At 35.3% G+C, this 21,426-nt stretch overlaps 1 protein-coding gene across 1 annotated transcript in view; it reads right to left on the bottom strand.

Moving 5' to 3' along the window:
• Window positions 1-21,426, bottom strand: part of LOC123717487 (pituitary homeobox homolog Ptx1) — a 48,462-nt gene that overhangs the window by 13,965 nt on the left and 13,071 nt on the right. The window contains exon 3 of the mRNA XM_045673492.1: window positions 4,243-4,368. Within this exon, the coding sequence (XP_045529448.1) occupies window positions 4,243-4,368 (126 nt within the window). The remainder of the gene's footprint in view (window positions 1-4,242; window positions 4,369-21,426) is intronic.

Consider the following 21,426-nt stretch of genomic DNA (forward strand, 5'->3'; position numbering starts at 1 on the left):
TACTGTACGTAAGTTTTCACGCAAGGTATTAGTTCGATTTTCAAATTTCTATCAAATTTCAAAGGTATAACAGTGATATGGCGTTATTACATCAATACGTTACTGATAACGGTGCGATGGCAATCAGGCCGTATATAGGGCTTAGTTAAAGCCTTGTGTCAATACACCGATTGTATTGTTTACTATTTACAGGGAAGAGTTTCGTGAAATAGGAAATTATATAGAGACTATTTGTGAAATAACTTTTCTTTTAAGTGACGTTTTAAATTGGAAGAAAACCAGTACCAACACTACTTCGGTAGCAATATATAGATATTTACAGAAGAATGACAGATGGGTCTAGAAGACCTATAGTTAGAATAGCCTGGTGGGAAGAAAAAAGAGAGCACGGCCTCTAGAAACCTGGGAAGACGGAATAAAAGACGTAGCGGGTAAGGATTGGAAGGTTTTGGTGAGAATGCGAGACAAGTGGAAGAATTTGGAGGACGCCTTCACTCCTTTAGAGGTCGAGTACTAAGTACCTCGTTAAACATAATGACAGAGACTTAATGTAATGTGTATTGTAAATGTAGTACTATCATAAAGCCTTTTTTATTATTATATTTACGGAGATCAACACACGCAAAAATTAAATATTAATACAATTCTGTAAATTACTATATAGTTCAATAACACCATACAATAATGCTTTATGTACAGATTATGCCATCTACAGATATAGGTACTATTAGCTTCTGAGACTTCTTTATTTATTGCTTTGGAAATCTACGAAATTACACTAATTACCTACCACTGGTAAAATGTCTTCTTAATGTCTATGATCATCATTCATCATATTATTATTATTTGTATGTCTTAATGAAGAGCACATGTATAAATGTTTGGTAAATCTCTTAGTAACGCACATTTACATCCTATATGTCTTCATTTATTTAATCTCATTTTGTGTAATTATGATGTAAATAAAGATTATTATTATTAATGATGAAAACATATCGGATATTAATTATTTACCCAGAGTGAATACTGAGATGTAATTTACTTTTCTTTTTCTTTAGTCTATAAATATGCAATTTCTTATTCTACCTAAAAAAAACTATAAAAGCCTTTAATACTGTGTAACTGGCATACTAAATATTAAGCAGTGACTAAATTAATAATATAATAATTATTATAAATTTAAATCTTGCTCGATAATCCATCCATATAAATTATTACACGCGCTATTCTGAGTAAGATGAGATATTTTGGTCTCTTAAGGAATTCCTTAAAAGTACAGACTTCCCAATAGGTAGCTAATAAAAAGGTGTTCAATCTATGTGTCCTACCATGTGTCACATACAGCTGCCAGACTTGGGCATTATCTCAGAAACATCTTCTAAAGTTGAGAACATGCCAAAGAATCATGGTGGGTGTAACACTGAAACGTCGAAAAAGAGCAGAAGAGATAAGATCAGCGACCAAAGTAGAGGACATCAAAAAGAAAATAAGGTAAATGAAATGGCGCTGGACCGGGCACATGACGAGAGATAGCAGGTTGAAATGGACAAAAATAATTACAGAATGGCAACCACGCAATGGAAAAAGGAAAAGAGGAAGACAGAGCAAGAGATGGGCAGACGATATAAAGAGAATAGGAGGCACAAGATGGACAAGAATAGCTAATATCAGAAAATAACGGAAGCAGCTGGAAGAGGCCTATGTGTCACATGACACGCTGATTACCCAAAAAAGATCAGGATCAAGTGCTGTATTAGATTAAGTTTTATGTATGTATTAGAATTAAGTTTTCTTTTATGTAACTTAAATAAGTGTTAATAATATATTAACACGTATTTAAGTACTGGGTGTCAGCAATAATAATAATAATAATTCTGAGTAAGACATGTAACATTTTTCAAATGATATTATATTTGTATGAAATCTGCATATAGAGCTATATAAAAGTTTTGGGAAAAACCACTGGAGTGTTGTAATTCACTTCGTATCAACAGTTTATGATTTAAAACGTACGCGATCAGATTGTTATGGAAAATTTAATTTATTTTTTTATCTTGATTGATAAATAAGTATTAGCTCATTTAATTTAACATATTAACGTATAACCAATAATCTCCACTCGATTTAGGTATTTTTTATGTATTTTTACTATAATTGAAAAATAACATTACTTTCCAATATATGCATATAAAAACTACGCATACGAAGTTTTCTACGATTTCATCAGATAATTTAAAAGAAAAGAAAATAAAGAGGAAACGTACCAAAACGTATTATAACATTTGTATCATATGTATGTATAATAGTTACAACGCAAAAGATTGTCTAAACTGCTACTGGCCAAGTCATTCGTGGCTCTAACGGCGATTTCAAATGTTATTCTGTTCCAAATTCAAAATTCATTGATAATACTCCTTGTGTTACGTTGACATATGAAAATAATCAATCAAGGTTATACACGTAGTGAACAAGTAGGATTAATATTTCAGGTTGGGCTGGGCTACCTCAGCGATACGTCGATACCGATAGGAGTGATAACGCTTATCACGGCGCTTTGAGTCCTCGCCGACCCATCCATCATTCGAAACAACCTTTGCGTTCGGCCGACACGACACAAGGTAACTAAATAGTTAACATATATAATATTTACAGCGATAACTATAAGGTACTTATGTAATGATGCATCTTTTGTTTTTTTATCCTTCAATAGGCTCGAATGAGCACTGAATTTTAGTATCTATGAGAATTTAAACAATACAAAATTCAGCTGCGGCCCGTGCTCATTGATGTTTCTGAAACCTGGACCTTATAAACCTCTGTATTTTCGAGAGTAAGATTCTTCAAACAATTTTTAGCCCAGCTTGCGACGACGGTGTTTGGCGTATTCGCTACAATGAAGAATTTTATAACATCCTAGAAGACGCCATCGTCCAATTCATAATGCTACAGGCTCAAGTGATGGGGACATATCAACCGAATGGCGGACAACCCAAGGTTCCTGAACTCACGACCGGGTAGCAAGAGGACATCCGAGAGACCGAGGATTCGTTGGTAGGATGGAGTTGTCAAAAACAAAACAAAGAAACAATAGATGTTCGAAGTTGGATGCAAGTAGCACGAAATATTTTGATGAGAATTTAAATCGTACACCGATGTCGACTTTTAAAGACTGCTACTGCAAGAAGTAATTTTTTTTCAGATTTCATTATATTAGTGCACCACTTCTCTCGATTCCCATCAATAAGCCTACCTGGAACCTTTACAGGTGCGGAGAACTAGTTACGACAATGTCACAATATATTTAATATTTAAGGAACACAATTGAAGTAAACACAGTCTTTATTTGATGTAGAACCTATATTTTGAAATACCTATATATACCTAATTACGAATCAAAATAAGAAAATGCATCCACACCGTATTTTTGTAGTATTTTTAAATCAGCTTAAATAATTCGCCCGGAAGATACCATAAGGTCGAATTTTTATTGATTACTTTTCATATGCATATAGGAGAAGGCGCCAGGGAGCGATGTTTGTGGAAGTCTTAAAATTAACAGATGTATTTGCTGATAGATTTGAACGCTTTACTCAGTGTACGTAATTTCATCGTGTGTGGCTTTTTTATGATAACGAGTAAAACGCATTGACGAAGTTGAGTGATAAGCAAATAATTAAAAAAGAGAAAGAAAATAAAAAGGATGTATGGGTAAAATAAAGTGAACTTGCCCCCACACTAGGATTCCCTGTGTCTTCTTTTTAACATGTTAACAGGCAGTCAGTCTCTTCTTTTAACAGACTTGAAAATAATTTCTACATAACAAATTTAATATTCATCTATTATTGCACGATAAGAATATTTTCTGTTTCAGCATAGAACAGGTTGAGAACATGTTGTATTAGTGAATGTATGTAATGTGAGTTTTCAAATGTTACTGAAAATTTTGTTTTAAAGAAATTGGGTCAAGATGAAAGGGCCTCTGATAAATAGATATATTACTATGCACAATACTGCGTATATGTATTGTGTTTACTCTTAAAGAAAGAGATCCAAATTTTTTATAACATTGAATGATCATTCGTGGTTGTCACTTAGTACCAACGCTTATAGTTTCAGTAGGTCGGGATTCAAGATAATTAAAACAGGTCCGATTTCTATATCAAAGATACCATTCGATACTGCCAGACGTTTTTTTGAAATATTACTATGAGTATTTTCGGATATCTTTAAAGTACAACTTACTGTCGTCCGTGTGTTTTCTGTCTCTTCTTGGTCTTGGCGGTGCATATAATGACTGGTCAACACCAGACCCGCCGGAGGTCAAGGAGGAGTGGCCGCTGTCTCGAAACTCCCCTGTTTCAGCCCATACTGGAATAAAACACTGTATTCAATATAAAATCTAATAAATGATAAAATTATGAAAATATTCTAATAAGCATATTAATTTCGATCGAATCTCTCCGATTAAAAAAAATAAAATCAATGGCGCAATGATCTTTTTAGACCTAGGCTGTTCTGTTTTATGATCATTTGTCAATAATAATAATAGGTAAGTAGATGATCAGGCACAAGAACCCCTGACACGAGTTTTTTGAGTCTAAGGCTAGCCGCAGTCCTTTCGTTGTTTCACCGTTGGAGCGAATGTAAAATGCGCACATAGAAAGAAAGCCCATCGGTACACAGCCGAGGATCATACCTTCATTCTCCGGCATAAAAATAACACGCTGGAGTCAACACTGCTCTTCTTTTTTTATTTTATCAATTGATAAAAGACACATAGTATCCACTACAGAGGATAATTGACATTTGTCTATTAAGTCCTTTTGCAGCAGCGACTCACGAAGGTAGACAATATCTAAGTTAACTGCATACGACTATAAATGAGATTTATTATGTATGTGTGTATATATGTTTTATGTAATCGATTTTAAATTGGTGATACATAAATCTCTTTCATTGCAGTTTCTAAAACTTCACACTGATAGATGGTGAACATAATTAAAACGATACATATTTGTTAAGAGGAAATGACACCCCGTCGCTTTAAAGTTAATTATGAATCCCTGAACGCTTGTTAACTAATTAGCAGCTTGACATCGTGTGTGTTCACCCTTATTTATGGTTTTAAGTTGTAATATACTACTAATCTTTGATTTATTTTGATATACGTGTAAAAGTTTTTCTAAATGGCGCTCATTCACCAACAATGAAACCGCCATAACTATGGTTTCTCTTTTATTGTATATCATACACTGTACTTATCTACTGCATATTTTATATAAGCTTTCATCTAAAATTTATGAAAATTGAAGTAAACATAAGTGTTTCAAAAAATAAATTAAAAAATACAATTAAAATATAGAATATAAAAAAATCATCAGCAAAACAGCGAATTAGGTTCGATATAGGCACCTAACAATGCTTTTTCTAAAACCGATCAGACCACTACCGAATATATCCAGCTCCGGATATATCAGCTTGGCAAGAACCAAAAAAAATCGTTGCCATAATGCGATAAAAAGCACTAAATATCATTGACAAGATCTAAACCTCTACGTTATAATAAGTATAGAAGAGTGATTTCCAACTGGTTGAATTCTAAAGTTCAGTGATCCCAAACGGTCGCAAGAAAAATCTGTAAAACATTTCCTTTGCAACCACAATTTAATTAAATTAATACTTTGTTACTGCGAATTATGTCAACACTGCTCCGAGTTGTACTTTATTGGAATTTATTGTTTTTTAACATTGTCAGTGTGATCCCATTGTTTTGTCAGAAGTCACGATCCGACAATTGATGCTAAATTAACTGTTTGGAGATTGCAGGAAATTTTGATTATTTTTAACTTTTGTAATAATAATTTGTTTTATTTACATGAAATATATTTTGCTCGTTTTACATACAGCGTAGGTAACTTAAAACAAAATTATTTTTAACAGGTATAATTTTGTTTAGTACCGAAAAACGCGCCTACAATACCAAGTCAATATAGGTATAAAATGAAACTCAATTGAAGACCAAAATACATTATATACTTCTCAAATAGAATATTGTTCCCATTTTTTAAAAGTAATATAATTAGTAAGTATTAGAATATTATTAGAATCTTTCTTTGATATATTTTCCGTTCTTCTATTGTTTTCTAAAGGTAACAACAGTACAAGCAAGCGTTTCTGTACGTATTTATGTCTTGCAGAGACAGAACAAACCATTGGTTTGAATTCACTAGTATGTGAGATGGTCATTAAACCACAAGGCCAACACTCTTCACATTCATGTTACTATATTATTATTTAAATTTGCTAGCAACAAGACAACAGTTTTTCCGCAATACACATGTGTAATCTCTCAATACTTTTATGACTTAATTGTCGTATTTAATGAATATTAAAAAGTGACATTGAAAATGTATGAATAAAACAGAACTCTTTATAACAGCTAAAATATATATTTTTTTGTTTTGCCGCAGAGGACTGTTTATCTGATTATGGCTGAAGGAGTAGATGGGACATATACAAAGTATAATTATATGTTTTAATAAGAAAAACTTGTTGTAACTTTCCTCCAACTTTGATTTTGTTCCCTTTGGAATAGAGACTTTTGGGCCGTGGGTTTCAAGTACACAGGCGCTAATTAAAGATTTAAGTTGGGGCCTGGTAGATACTACCGGTAACCTCAGAGCTGGTGCTTACCTCGCTCAACGATTAAGTATCGCAATACAACGAAGAAATTGCTGACAGCGTTAAAGGTAGACTGCCACAGGGACCAAACTCTTTAAATTGGTTTTAAATTATTTAATTACTGTACAGATTGTTATGTATAAACTAAGTTGGATAATCAAATAGAATCAGAACGTATTCTAAGTAGGCTGGTAATTTGATACATAGGTTAAAGTTTTTCTACAATATACTTTTTAATACGTATCTTTAATAGTCTCTGACAAATTCCATACTCGCCTTGTACATATTGTATTATGATACAAATTATGTTGTTCGATTGGTAAAATTATTTCATAAAATACATTTATTTTATTTACATCAAGATACACTCGAAAGCGTTAATGCTACCAGAAGTCCTGCCACTTTTAATTAATTATTTTAATTGTACCCTATTTCTGTATTACTGCAACGAATTGTAATTAAATATATAAAAACTGATTTTGTTAACTGAGTTTAATAGTTAGAAGGCTTGGAAACTGGTATTGTCATATTCAGTGACATTAAATTTTTTACTATGAGTAGATATATAAGGACACATTACATCTTTTCTTGTATCTCAAAGAATAGTTAATAATGGTACTAGAAAATAAACGTCGGTTCCTACAAACGTATGGTACAAACGACACGTACAAATAAATTTAATGTTTGCTGCTTTGATAACGTGTGATAAGCACATTGTTTTATTGGTGCTGTAAAGTCTACACGAAGTGGGACAGTCGCGAAAAAAGTGTTTTATAATTACTAGTGTATAAAATTATATTGTTTAATATTAGTCTATGTATATTTATCCATATGTAGGTCTTGTAGTATTTTTAATATTTCGAAAAAAAACAGAATCGCTAGTATAAATCTGTGAATATGCTTAAGTCAAGTTAAGGTGTCTGAGACCCTTAATAATTATTCTTAGAAAGATTCGACTGAATCGAATTATTCTTTTCTTAATTATTAATAATTTTAATATATAGAAATAATTAAAAATGTATACAAGGAATACTGATAATCTATTTACGTCCGGGTACTCTACTACTAATCATAAACACAAGGAAATGCTGTCGATTTTTGTTGTTAAAAAACCGCTTTTCATTAAGAAACTATTAATAGCAATGATGTTACAACCCGGGCTAATAAATCTTGCGTAGCCCTTTTCCTACTCATTACAATCTAGCTTTAATGTTTTCTTCTTGATCTCCTTTTCTTCAACTCATCATTATTAATATCAGAAGAAATACATTACACGATGATATGACAATCGTTATGTCCTCTTGTAAAAGTAAATAAATAACGGTAACGCCGTAATGGCGTTTATCTAAAAACCGAAAATCCAAAGTAATGCAACGTAATCTTCATTAATACGATAAACACAATTTCGAGTTTAGATTTAAGTCCACAGTAGCGAATTGATCTTAACGGCGTAACCGTTATTGTTGGGTTTTTGAAGAGATAAAAATTTTATTTATATCCAAAGTGCTTATTAAATGATAGAACTAATCTTTGGGATTAAATGGATTTTAACGAAATTAACGAGTAGTAATAGAATAGTTGTATTTTTTAATTGTTGATACATCAACGTTATTTGACGCAAATAATTCAATTTAAGCCCAAACGTCTCAACATTCAGAAACCTAGTCCCAAACCAGTCGAGACCGTAAACTATGACTTCCATATATTAAAATCTAAGACTTTGACTACCGTCAGGGAAATCTATATGTGAATTACCAAATAGTTCAGGCAGTTCAGAATTACCAAATTGACCAACAAGCGACCAGAAAAAACACAATTGGAAGAAACCAGAAAACCAAAGTTTTAATGTTCTTTTAACAATATAGCGTCCTGTTCTGTTCAGTTCTGAGTACCAGAGATTCAAGAGTGGACTCTTGAGGAGAAGAAATCAGAATGCATTACCGGCTCGAAGAAATAGTCGTTATATAAATGAAGTGCCTATAGTTGAATAAATTAGCAAATAGCAAATAAATATTGTCTGTGATTGTACTTAATCATCATACAAATGGTATCGCTAAATCCGTCGTGTTGTTCATAACTTTTATGAGCCTATTAACGTGTTTTATTTCGAAAATCTAATTACCTACTATTTATTATAAAGATATTATATTTGACGCTACTTAGTTATTACGTATTTAGTGCTGTAAATAGTATTATTACTGATTTCCTGTGAAGGAATATCTATATGTATATATATATGTATATGATGAAGCAGAACGTTAAGAAACCGGAACGGAACGACACAAATGTCAACGGAGTGTATTAGACACATAAAGCTAATCTCCATTGATTTGAACTGGGATTCGAGAATTTCAGGGCTAACACACAACAATGCTTATATTTGTGATAGGTATAATTAAACACAGATCAGATCAACAGTGATTTTAGAGTTTATAATTTGTAATAATTACGCAAGTATATTGTGATTACAAAAGTTGTCATCAAATCTGATTTTCTGAAATCTTCAGCTTTTTAGAACTAGAAACAAATGCAAAGGTGCATTTTTTTATTTCGTCACCAAATTTTTAACACAAAATAAACTGTTCCACTTATTTCAAAGTTAAATGTATAGTCCTCTATACATTTCTTGTTAAGTATAAACAGAATTGTTGTATTTGCTCGAAACAGACGCGCGCAGGCAAATAAAGTTATCGTAATAATTTACGACCCGACCCTGACACTTAGTTGATATTTACAGTTTTATATCTAGTCGTGAACCTAAATTATAAATTTAAAACGTAAACTCAACCAACGCACCAAATATAAAAATAATAATTTAAAAATTACATCAACGATATTGGCGAACCTTTAGGTGGTTTTGAAATAGTGTATTAGGTCAATCCGAGCCGATGATTTTTAGTCTATGTATTGAAGCTTCGTTTTAAATATATCCAGTTATTCGTTATAGTACTAAACTATTGTTATAATATATATATCATCAATAATATAATCATGTTTTCTTATACATTTATCAATCAAATTTCCCGCGAAATTGACAATGGCGCCAAAAGTCAAAACAAACTAACGCATCCGCTACCACAGGTAAAATATCGAAATATACCATAGAGTACATTATCAATATTTTCATTTCGGTGTTGCTAATGAAATTAAATATGGATTTACTTTAGAGCATTTGAATCGAAATGCGACAAAATAAATAATTAAATGATTGCGATTATATACATATATATAGATATTAGCCAGCTATGAATAAGCTGTTCATATATCGCTTTTTATTTAATCCTAATATACTTCAAATTAATTATCATACAACAATGAAAATATTAATAACCATTAAACAAAGGAACGCATTATATCAATCCGAATGACACTTGTCAAAAGATATTAGTTCAACGCCTAAGTATATCATTTATTGCGTTGTCACAATGGCTAGCATTATTAATGTATGTAATATATTACAGGTCATTATTTTACAATAAAGAGGTACAATGAAACTCTATTATGAAAACATCAATTTCAAGAAACTTATTATTTTGCGTTGCTTTAATTTCATGAAGTTTATTGAATTAACTAAACCTTAATGTAAAGTGTAATAAAAATAACCCAAATATGTAGATTGCGCTGCGTCCATACAATTTTAACATGTGCAAAACCGGAGAATTTCCCATGCATTTTGGCAGAGACATTTTATAGTATTGGACCAATTCAAGTACATACAATTCTTATTTTATTAAAAAGAGATTATATTTAAAAAAGAATGAAACTTGTTATTAAATATCACCCTAATAAATATTAAAAAATATGGCTACAATGCATACGATGTCGTAAATACTATCTCATTTACCTATAAGGAACTATAATCTTTTGGGTCTCAGATTCCTGTATATGTTTCGTAATCTTTTGTTTACATATTCTAAAAGGCACGTAGCAAATATTCTGTGTCTGATACACGCCGTCGAATTATTGAGTCTAAGATATCGGTTTCCTCACTATGTTTTCTTCACCGTATGTATAAAAACTCTATTGAATATATATTTTGATACATAATATATACATAAGTGATAGTGTCATGTAACATAATCCTTAAGTGGTACTTGTAAGATAAAACAACTGTGTTAATCCATAACTGGACCACCGCTGGAGGTGTCTGCCTAATAACATAATCTAGGAAGCAACGAGTGGTCGTTTCCGATGTTTATTATGATTCACCTACCACAGTGACCAACGGAACTGATAAGAGATCTTGATGAGGAAGCTGTGATTCAATGTTGATAGTGTGGGGAAGTGTGATAACTTATTAGAGTTTTATAGGATGACTATTAGAGATTAGAGATTGTGTTTAAAATATTCTTAACCTTCATAGTAACAATTATTAAAAATTAAAACAAATTTTAAAACTTTGGTCCCTTTCGTGTGTACCTTTACCGCTGGCAGCATTTCCTTACTGTATTACGATACTTATTCGTAGAGCGAGGAAAGCACCAGCTCTGAGGTCACCGGTACTATCTACCAGGCGCAACTTAAATCTTTAATTAGCGCCTGTCTACTTGCTTGTTTTTTATATGCATAAGCACCACCTTCAGCACCACCATGTGTGTCAGTGTATTAAAATGGGTGGTAAATTAGAGATTTGTGTTTTTTGTTAAATTGCTTCTTTATATTATTCATTTATTTTTAATTGTTTGTATTCTTTTTTATGTTGTTGTTGTTTAAAATAAAGTGTAATTGTCAGCTGTTGTAGGTTATATATAATTAATCAACAAGCATAATGTATTATTGTATTAGTATATTTTCTCACATAAGTGAATTTTGTGATGTTCTTATTGAGAAATAAATATGTTAAACCGTATTGCTCATCGTTTATCTGAAGTACTTCAAGTCACATTTCCGTAGGTAGGCTCTGTGGTACGTGAGATTCGTAAACGCAATTTCTACCTTAAATGGTACTTACGATGAGCAGGTGCCATGCCAAGACACTTTCGTAAACTTTGATTTTCACTTCTCAACTTCAATTAATTAGTTCAATCAATGTATATTCAATTATTACTTACTGTATAGTATGTTTCTAGATCTAGATAATACCTGCGGAATGAAGCATTTGTAATTGTATCGTAAAAATCGAATAAAAGTTATAACCGAAATACATATAAGATAAGAAGATCGAATGCTACTGCGGTGATAGCGAAACGGTATGTACCTGTATCTACAGCCAATCGGCACAAGCCGAATTATCGTCAAATTAATGGCGTGTGAGTTATAAATGGCTGATGGATTAGGGCCGATCCATTTTATTCCTATTTTACCTACCGTTAAGAACCTTCATTGAAAGCGCTACACGGAACCATACGCTAATTTTCCCTATCCGTCCTTGTTACACGCTGTGTATATATTAGGCCTCTCTTTCTTTACACCCTCTTACAATTCATCATCATTTCCCGTTTCAGTGGTTCCATTCATAGCGAGTATCATTCATGAATGAGGATTGATTATCCCATACCTGTCTCTTAAATATTTTCGTATTTTCTTTGAAAATAATACAACCAATTTCTTCACATCGTAAACGTTGTTACAGGGATAAGATTTTATGGACACTCTGGCTTTATACCGCAGAAAAAGTAAATAGAGATCGTTACGAAGTCCCTAGACATGACCAATTAGTATTCCAAATAGCCGTCGACATATCGTACACATAAATGTAGAGAGTGGACGGTTCGGGAGGCACGAACGTCGCATTATTTTTGCGAAGAGCGCTCACGCATTGTAACTTGTATCTTAAAATGTTTAGAGTAAGTGCCAAAGTTGCTCAAAACTGCGGGCGGAGTTCTCCCGCCGCTGTTTGTATTTCACCCGGGGAATAACAGTCTTACACCGCTAGCTTGTAGGTTCAAAACGATGAGGTCCTGACCGGCAGCTGTAGAATGCGGGACTTTGAGGCTTACGGTAATTGTAATAAAGCGGAGTGCAGCAGTTATGGGACGTGAGAGGTTCTAGACCAAATCCCAAGTAAGCTGTACTTCCTTTTGGATTTTCGGAAGCCATTTATCAGTCTGATGTAGGCGTCTGGAAATTTTTCATGTTTCGTTATTCAAAAATAAATGCGAATGACATTTGTTATTAATATGATTTGACTTAACGGAAGAAAATACTATAGAAACAAATTATATATGTTTTTCTATTCCTATTCTATCCACAAGTTACGTCTGTGCTGTGTTCGGACTTAGATGGTTTTCCGGCATACGTTATATTTGAAAATGGAAAACGCGGAATTAGTTATATATAGTATTTAAGATAAGGAGTCCAATTATAAAATAGATAAGAAAAGCAGATGAATAGAAAATAAAATGCGGTTACATGAATTAGTATTTGTTCAACACAGAGGGTGAAATAGTTCCCAAAACGCCCATTACGTAGATAAATCAAACTAACCCTTCCACCACAAACAAATTACCGACCACCTGAGACTTGTAAAAATGCCCCCACAATATTAGTGAAGTTAACTTTACCCCAGTAACGGAGAAGACCAAGAGATAATGGACAACAGGGATCAAAGGTGACAAATATTGCTTTTTATTTTACTTATTTATAATTTTTATTTGATTATAAATAAGTAAAATAAAAAGCAATAATAAGTTAATGGGTTTAAGATAATGAAGATTATCGTGAACGAAATAGAGCGTAAATTATCTAACTTTGCGGAGTAATATATTTTTCAAAAACATAATAATCTTAGTATAGTATCTGTCACCATTCTCAGAAATCACATTTTTATGAATTGAAATGGGCTATATTATATGTTTATTGTTTTATACAACCAATTTCCTTGTTTATTTATCATAGAACTTATACCGGTATTACAATACCTCCGGAGCTGTGTTAATAACATAATCAAAATATTATCTTGACCCCAAACATCATATCCGAGAAAATGAATTGGAGAAAATATGGCAAAAGAGCGGTCATGTGGGGTGTTCAGAAAGCAATCACAGGTCCCATATGGGCACAAATTACTTTTTCTATATGCTAGGAGATCAACAATGACACGTAGAACAGGGTGCGGTCGGATAACTATTACAAATGAAAACTCTGGCTTTATTAAATGGGTTGTGTTTTTTGTTAATTCAAGAAGGCAAAATAAATTTAAGCTTATTTCGACACGTCTAGTTTTTGTCACGTTTAGCAACACCGATAAGGTTCTATGAAAGTGAGATCACGCATCATGTGACCACTGTTTAAACAAGTATCCCCTAGTGGGAGTGCCATGCTGTTGCTTTCGGGCTTCAGCCAATCGGGCAGGCACGACCGGGGCAGTACCACTGTCTCACAGAAAACCGGCGTGAAGTGATGCAATAGGTTCATCTTATTGTACTCGCGTTTCGTGCGGTGAGTGAGACTCCCGGAGCCCATCAATTCCCCCCTCCCCCAGAATATGAAGATGCAGTTTAAACAGAGATTACCCCAGGGGGGTACCACACGTTTCCGCTGTGGAGAATCCCCCTCTGAGCGTCCATCATCGGAACAATCAGTATTCGGTGGTGGATGCACAGGCTGCCCTTCGTATTCTGGGGTGGGCAAAAACTGCTCAAAAAACTATAAGTTTCGATCTCGGGGCAAACGGAAGAATTTACCGAAGGCATCCCCTTCCACGCTCTCAGTGGACTTTACCAATGTTAGGGGGCTCAACTCTAATCTTAACGCGGTTCACTTTCACCTCGAAACTGCGAAGCCGGCCTTATTCTTCCTTACTGAGACTCAGATATCCTTCCCGGCTGATACTTCCTACCTCTCCTACCCGGGGTACAAATTGGAACATTCATTTGTGCCGCGGGCGGGAGTTTGCGTGTACGTCAGAGAGGATATCTGTTCTCGTCGCCTCGGGTCGCTTGAAGGAAGGGACCTATCTAGCCTCTGGCTGCGCGTAGACTGCGATGACCATCCGCGATTCTACGCATGCCTGTATAGGTCCCATAGCGGAAATACCGAAACTGAGCGACTCATTGAGCACATCCAAATGGCTACAGATTCCCTGCTCGAAGGGGTTCCTACCGCTGAAATCGTGATACTTGGCGATTTTAACGCTCACCATGCCGATTGGCTCGGTTCGGAAACCACCGATCACGCGGGAAGATCCTTTCACGACTTTGCTTTAGCTTACGACCTGTCACAAATGGTCCCTGCGATTACGCGAATACCAGATGTGGATGGTCATAAACCCTCTTTGTTGGACCTTCTGCTGACCTCACATCCGGAGACCTATCAAGTCTCTGTTGACCCGCCATTGGGTTCATCGGATCATTGTGTGGTCCGGAGTACTGTGCCTACTACGCGCCCTCCTCGGCCCCGTTTTTCGGGTTGTCGTCGTATTTGGCACTATCGGTCAGCAGATTGGGATGGGATGCGGTCTTTCTTTGCGTCCTACCCTTGGGGGCCTATGTGCTTTTCGTCGGAAGCTCCAGATTCCGTCGCTGCCTCAGTCGCCGAAGTGGTTCTGCAGGGCATGGAACTTTTTATTCCATTCTCTGCGGTGCCGATCGGTGGCAGGTCACAGCCCTGGTTTAAGCGTTCTTGCAAGGCGGCATCGCGTCGAAAGCGAGAATGCTTTAATGCATGGGCGGAAGCGGCGATATCTCGTGATGCCAATACCAGCGAACATAAAAAAGCATATAACTCAGCCTCCAGGTCCTTCAAACGGGAAATCGCTAAGGCAAAGTCAGAGCACATCGCCAGATTTGGCGAGAGATTGGCCCAACTCCCTTCTGGGACCCGAGCCTTCTGGTCTCTCGCCAAAGCTGTACAAGGGAATTTTTGTCAGCCATCGATACCACCGCTGCACAGAGAGGATGACTCGCTCGCCCACACTGCGAAGGAGAAGGCCGACCTCTTGGGCTGTCTCTTTGCGTCCAACTCGACTTTGGATGACCGGGGGAGATCACCACTGGCGATTTCGCGGTGTGATAACTCAATGCCGGAAATCACATTCCAGCAACGTGCTGTTCGCAGAGCACTATCTTCCTTGGACATTCATAAGTCGAGCGGGCCGGATGGTATCCCTCCAATTGTGCTGCGTACATGTGCTCCTGAGTTGGCTCCGGTCCTGACGCGCCTTTTCCGGTACCTGTACTCGCTCGGCACTGTCCCGAAGTGCTGGAAGACCGCTTCGATACATCCGATCCCTAAAAAAGGCGATCGCACTGATCCATCCAACTATCGCCCAATCGCAATAACCTCCTTGTTCTCCAAAATAATGGAATCCATTATTAATGGCCAGCTCTTGAGTTATCTAGAGGGCCACCAGCTGATTAGCGACTATCAGTACGGCTTTCGTCGTGGTCGTTCAGCTGGTGACCTTCTAGTATACCTTACTCATAGATGGGCAGAGGCAATTGAGTCCAAGGGGGAGGCACTAGCGGTTAGTTTGGACATAGCGAAAGCCTTCGATCGGGTGTGGCACAAAGCACTGCTCTCGAAGCTACCAGCCTACGGGCTTCCTGAGAAATTATGCGACTGGATCTCCAGCTTTCTAGCCGATCGGAGCATCAAGGTCGTCGTCGACGGAGCATGTTCCGACCTTAAACCCGTGAATGCTGGGGTCCCACAAGGCTGTGTTCTGTCCCCGACCCTGTTTCTTCTGCATATCAATGACATGTTGCAACTTAGCAACATTCATTGCTATGCGGACGACAGCACTGGGGATACTCTTTACACTGGCCGGGCAGGTATTTCTCGGGCAGTTGTCGATGAGTACCGGAACAAACTTGTGTCTGAAGTCGAAACTCTTTTACGTGGAGTCTCGGACTGGGGTAGACTAAACCTAGTCCAATTTAACCCCAAGAAGACACAAGTTTGCGCGTTTTCCGCGAAAAAAATACCCTTTGTCGCTACTCCTCTTTTCGAAAACACTCTTCTTGAAGCCACAGCCAGCATCGGAATACTTGGCGTTGACATATCGAACGACGTTCAGTTTCGCGGTCATTTGGAGGGAAAGGCTAAATTAGCCTCCAAAAAGCTTGGTGTGCTCAGCAAGGCGAGACGGTACTTCACTCCGGGCCACCGCTTGCAACTCTATAAAGCGCAAATACGGCCCCACATGGAATACTGTTCTCACTTCTGGGCGGGGGCTCCCCAGTACCAGCTCCTTCCACTTGACCGTATCCAACGAAGAGCGGTTCGAATCGTCGATGACCAATCCCTCTCCGAGCGGCTCGATCCTTTGGCGTTGCGTAGAGATGTGGGGTCACTCTGCATCTTCTACCGCATTTACCATGGAGAGTGTTCAGAGGAGTTGTTCGGATTAATACCTGCAGCTGAGTTTCAGCATCGGACGTCGAGGCAAAATACAAAATTCCACCCGTATCACCTCGACGTCCGACGTTCCACGACTGAGCGTTTCTCAAGGCAATTTTTGCCGCGCACCACCGCTATGTGGAACCAGCTGCCCACTGAAGTATTTCCGAACCAATTCGACTTAGGGTCCTTCAAGAAAAGAGCGTACAAATTCTTAAAAGGCCGGCAACGCACTCGCGAGCCCTCTGGCATTGAGAGTGTCCATGGGCGGCGGTATCACTTAACATCAGGTGAGCCTCCTGCCCGTTTGCCCCCTATTTTATAAAAAAAAAAAAAAAAAAAAAAAAAAAAGTATAATTTTTCGAATACACGTCGCTGTTCGAAATTTAAAATTATTTTCTCAATGAGCAATGGTATTTCCATAGATAAAAATTATTAAACCGTAAAAAATTATATTATCTGTAAATTTAAGTTACGTTGTTTCTCTAAAGAAATTTTAAACGTAAAATGAAATATTCCACATCGCATATGTCGTTTCGCCCTTCACTAGGGTTGGGGTTTGTAAACGATGCCATTCTGTATATTTTCAATTTGCATAAATATTAGTGGGTGCTATAATATCATAAATATATTAGTGATACAGATTTTATGGCGATTACCAAATGACTAAGGGTGAAAACACATTAATGTTTATTAGTATTTTGCGACTTGAATTCAAATCCAAATCTAGAAAATATATGAGGGAGAGTAATCCACAGAATATTGTAAAGTCATAACACTAATATTACCGGGCACATTTAAACCACGCACGAAATGCAATGTCATCTGCCATTGTCAGTTACTGTCATATACTAATGTTTACAAACGCCTTCACTATAGTCTGTGCTAAAATATTATTTCTGTATATAGACCATGTACACGATTATTGTAAAAGAAGAAAAAATTTGGGCTGAGTCGCTTGGCCATTAATTTTTCTAAATATATATAAAGCTCTTCCCATAAGGAAAAATTTAAGTTCACTCACAGATTGTCAATTCTATATTAAATGAAATGTAACATTTTTTTCTTCTAAAATTAATAATTCCTATTCCCACACGGCTATGCCATAAATTTTAGAAGATACATTAATTGCCACAAAACCAACAATGATTCTGTTTATGTTTCTGTATGTTACACATTGTATTGTATTTGACCACGATAGCCCATTATGTTACTATTTGTTCTAGATCTTTTGTTACCGCGAGGGTGACTGGGCACATTCAGACAACAATTTGTCATAAAATAAAAAGATTTATTATCCCATCGACGTATACACGCAGCGCCTATAGCAACCGTTATTCTGCCCTTTTATAGCGAGAATAAAAATAATATAAACAAGAGATAGGAGACGAATTATTTTTGATGCATTATCATAAATATCAGCGAAGGTGCTCTTTTCGTATATACAGTTGTGTTATGTAATGTTTTTTTTTTAATAATATATTACTGCTAATTAATAAAATGATTCATAGCCAACACACAAATATATGATATTTACAATTTCCTTAAACTTATTAAATTTAAAAAGTTTGGTCCCTGTTACAGTGTACTTTTAACGCTGGCTGCCTTTTCTCTCTGTATTGTGATACTTATTCGTTGAGCGAGGCCAACCAGGTGCCAACTTAAATCTTTAATTAGCACCTGTGCACTTGAACCTCACGGCACAACAGTCTCTAATCTAAAGGGAATAAAATCTGAGTGGCAGGAATGACTTATATTTGAGTCGATTATTACACTACTTATTGATGAAATTATTTTTTTCTGTTGTCAATTGTTTAATCAAATAAAATTTATATGGTGATTTTTTTTCATAACTTCTTTACACTACGGGTCTTGTGAGAATGGACAAAACCATTCGAATTGTGTAAGTGCACGATAGATAGGTGCTAAAGAGTGGTTAGTGGAAATAAAATACACTACACAAGAACAGTATCTTCCCCTGTAGAGACTGTAAGTAGTGTTATTGGATACTTTCTTATGTAATTATCCTTTTTATTAAATAAAGTTAGTTTTAAATTATTTATTGGTGTTAAATAAGACTAGATCGTAATGTTAAATATATTCTGTTTGGACCAATGAGAGAGACTAATTTATGAAAAAAGGAAATTTTAAAATTGCTATGTACTAAGTATTGACTCTGAACCTTTCCTTTAGTGCATTGGTTGCTCAAAGTAAATTTAGCAAAATATTTTTTATCGAAAGTATTGTGATATTTTTGACCTTAAAATCAAGCTGGGATTAAGAATATTGTTAAAGGGTATTAATTGACTTCACAATAACCTAATTCCTCAATAAACAAGTGCGACCATTTGATATAGTTTTAGTAAGATATTCATATATACTCAGTGACCATAATTGTATACCAGATGTCCCGTTAGCAGTGAAAGGGTTAACCCATCTGTCTGACACTATCAATCACTTCCACCGTAAATATTGTGTTTCTGATTTATCCCGTTTACTTATTTAGCGATTCATCAGTCGATACCATGCTGTGCACTGTCACCAATTTTACACAGAAGCTCAATTAGCAACTAACATTTCCGCCTATAGAAACTTTGATTCCAATTTTAAAATAATAGAAAACTCTGTTTTTAATATAATTTACTTTAATCGAGAAGAAAGAGAAAAGTTCTAAGTACATTTTTGTGAGGGAACAGAAACACTGGAGCCTGTCATGCAAAGAAAACATTTTTATTGAATAACGAATCAAAACTGCATGCATCGAAACAATATTGCAGTAAATAGTTCCTCTGTATTTATCTTAGAGAAATCGTAGGCTTAGGCTCAGCAAAACCAATGAGTCTGACAAAGTATTTAACGTATACACAGCGTTTAAACTTTTTTTACTATCAATTTTTATACAAATAGTATACGAGTTGCACTCAGTAAGAGCGCTTTTTATGTTAAGAATATTATTTTTTGATAGGTAACTTTTATGCAAAGTAGCGCTTAGAACTTTGTCAAAGTCATACTAAACCTGCTCTTACTGCACGGAACAACCACGACGATTTTTTAAACAAAAACTTCCAAACTACCATGGGTAGAACTAAATATAAAACATCTTTATAAATTCTTATTGGTTTTTAATTAAAATAGTTTATATTTAATACACAAATACTACCGTTTTTTCTTTCTTAAAAAGATCTATACGGCCACGGAACATCAATAAACATGTGCTCAAGCTATTAAACTTTGTCATCGGCAATTAGAAGGCGAAGAGAAACGATTTATTAGTTAGCATACCTCACACTCCGACATGTGACACCCATTTCTGAACGGCTGTTAACAAATTAAAACCGATTTGTTCTGTTATTCTAATAGAGCGGCTATGGGAAGTGTTTATGTCGAGTATTTTGACAAAATTTATTGCTACCACGCCTACTTGGATGTTTTTTGGATTTGGCGGGGCGGATGCAGACATCTGTCGTACAGAAACTGCGTCACGCCCTCGACAGGATTTTGAAAATATTGACGTTGATGTAAAGGTTTTTTCGTAAAGAAGCAAGTTCACGTAGCAAATGTTTGCAAAACTACTGTTAGCAATTCTGCTATATATATATATATATATTATTCATCCTTTCTTCCTTTCTATTCTTTCGTCTTGTCTTTTGACTACAACTCCAGTAGTTTATAAAAGGTAGGGTATAAAAAGAGTGTTTATTACTACAGAGAATAATGTATACAATAGTAGGTAAATTAGGCTTATATTGTTGTATTGTTTTTTTTATAATACAGAACAGAACACATACAACGAAACATTTTTTTTTTAATTTGGAGCTGGCCAGTAACAAATTTATTACAAAGAAAAAAACGCAACGCGGCAACGATGTTACAATCAAATGACACCGGGGTTCGCAATTTTTTGTTACAAAAAATATTTTATAGTAACGGCGGATCAGAGACAGTAGACTGTATGGCGGCGTTTTTTTCACTAAGTTTTTGTTGTAATAAATCTGTGTTTAGGGCAATAGGTGAAGCTTTGAACTTTGACAAATATTAAATTACAGTGGGAGATTAATTGTATGTATAGCTACGGAGAGCATAGATATCACTAATAATTTTAAATTGTCTATTTTTAAATCGTTAAATTAATTAATGAAATTAATTACTATATCCGCTTATTAAGGTATAGTTCGTCATAATTTTTAAGATAAAGGACAACATTTGTTAGTAAGTTGAAAAATACTTTTAAGACATTAAACAAATAAAATAATGTTTACTTATTAAATCGTATCTTATATAAGTGTGTGAGTAGGAAATGCATATCAAGGAGAGCAAAGTGAGAGAAAAATGTTAACAATGACTGTATTTTGCCATGTTTGCTGAGCATGCTTACCCGGGCATTGACAGAACAACTGGGAAATATGATATTTTTTTGTATGAAAAGAAGAACAACACAAGTAGAAAAGAAAAGAAAAGAAAAAG

Source organism: Pieris brassicae, chromosome 12 (assembly GCF_905147105.1).
Source record: "Pieris brassicae chromosome 12, ilPieBrab1.1, whole genome shotgun sequence".
NCBI lineage: Eukaryota > Metazoa > Arthropoda > Insecta > Lepidoptera > Pieridae > Pieris > Pieris brassicae.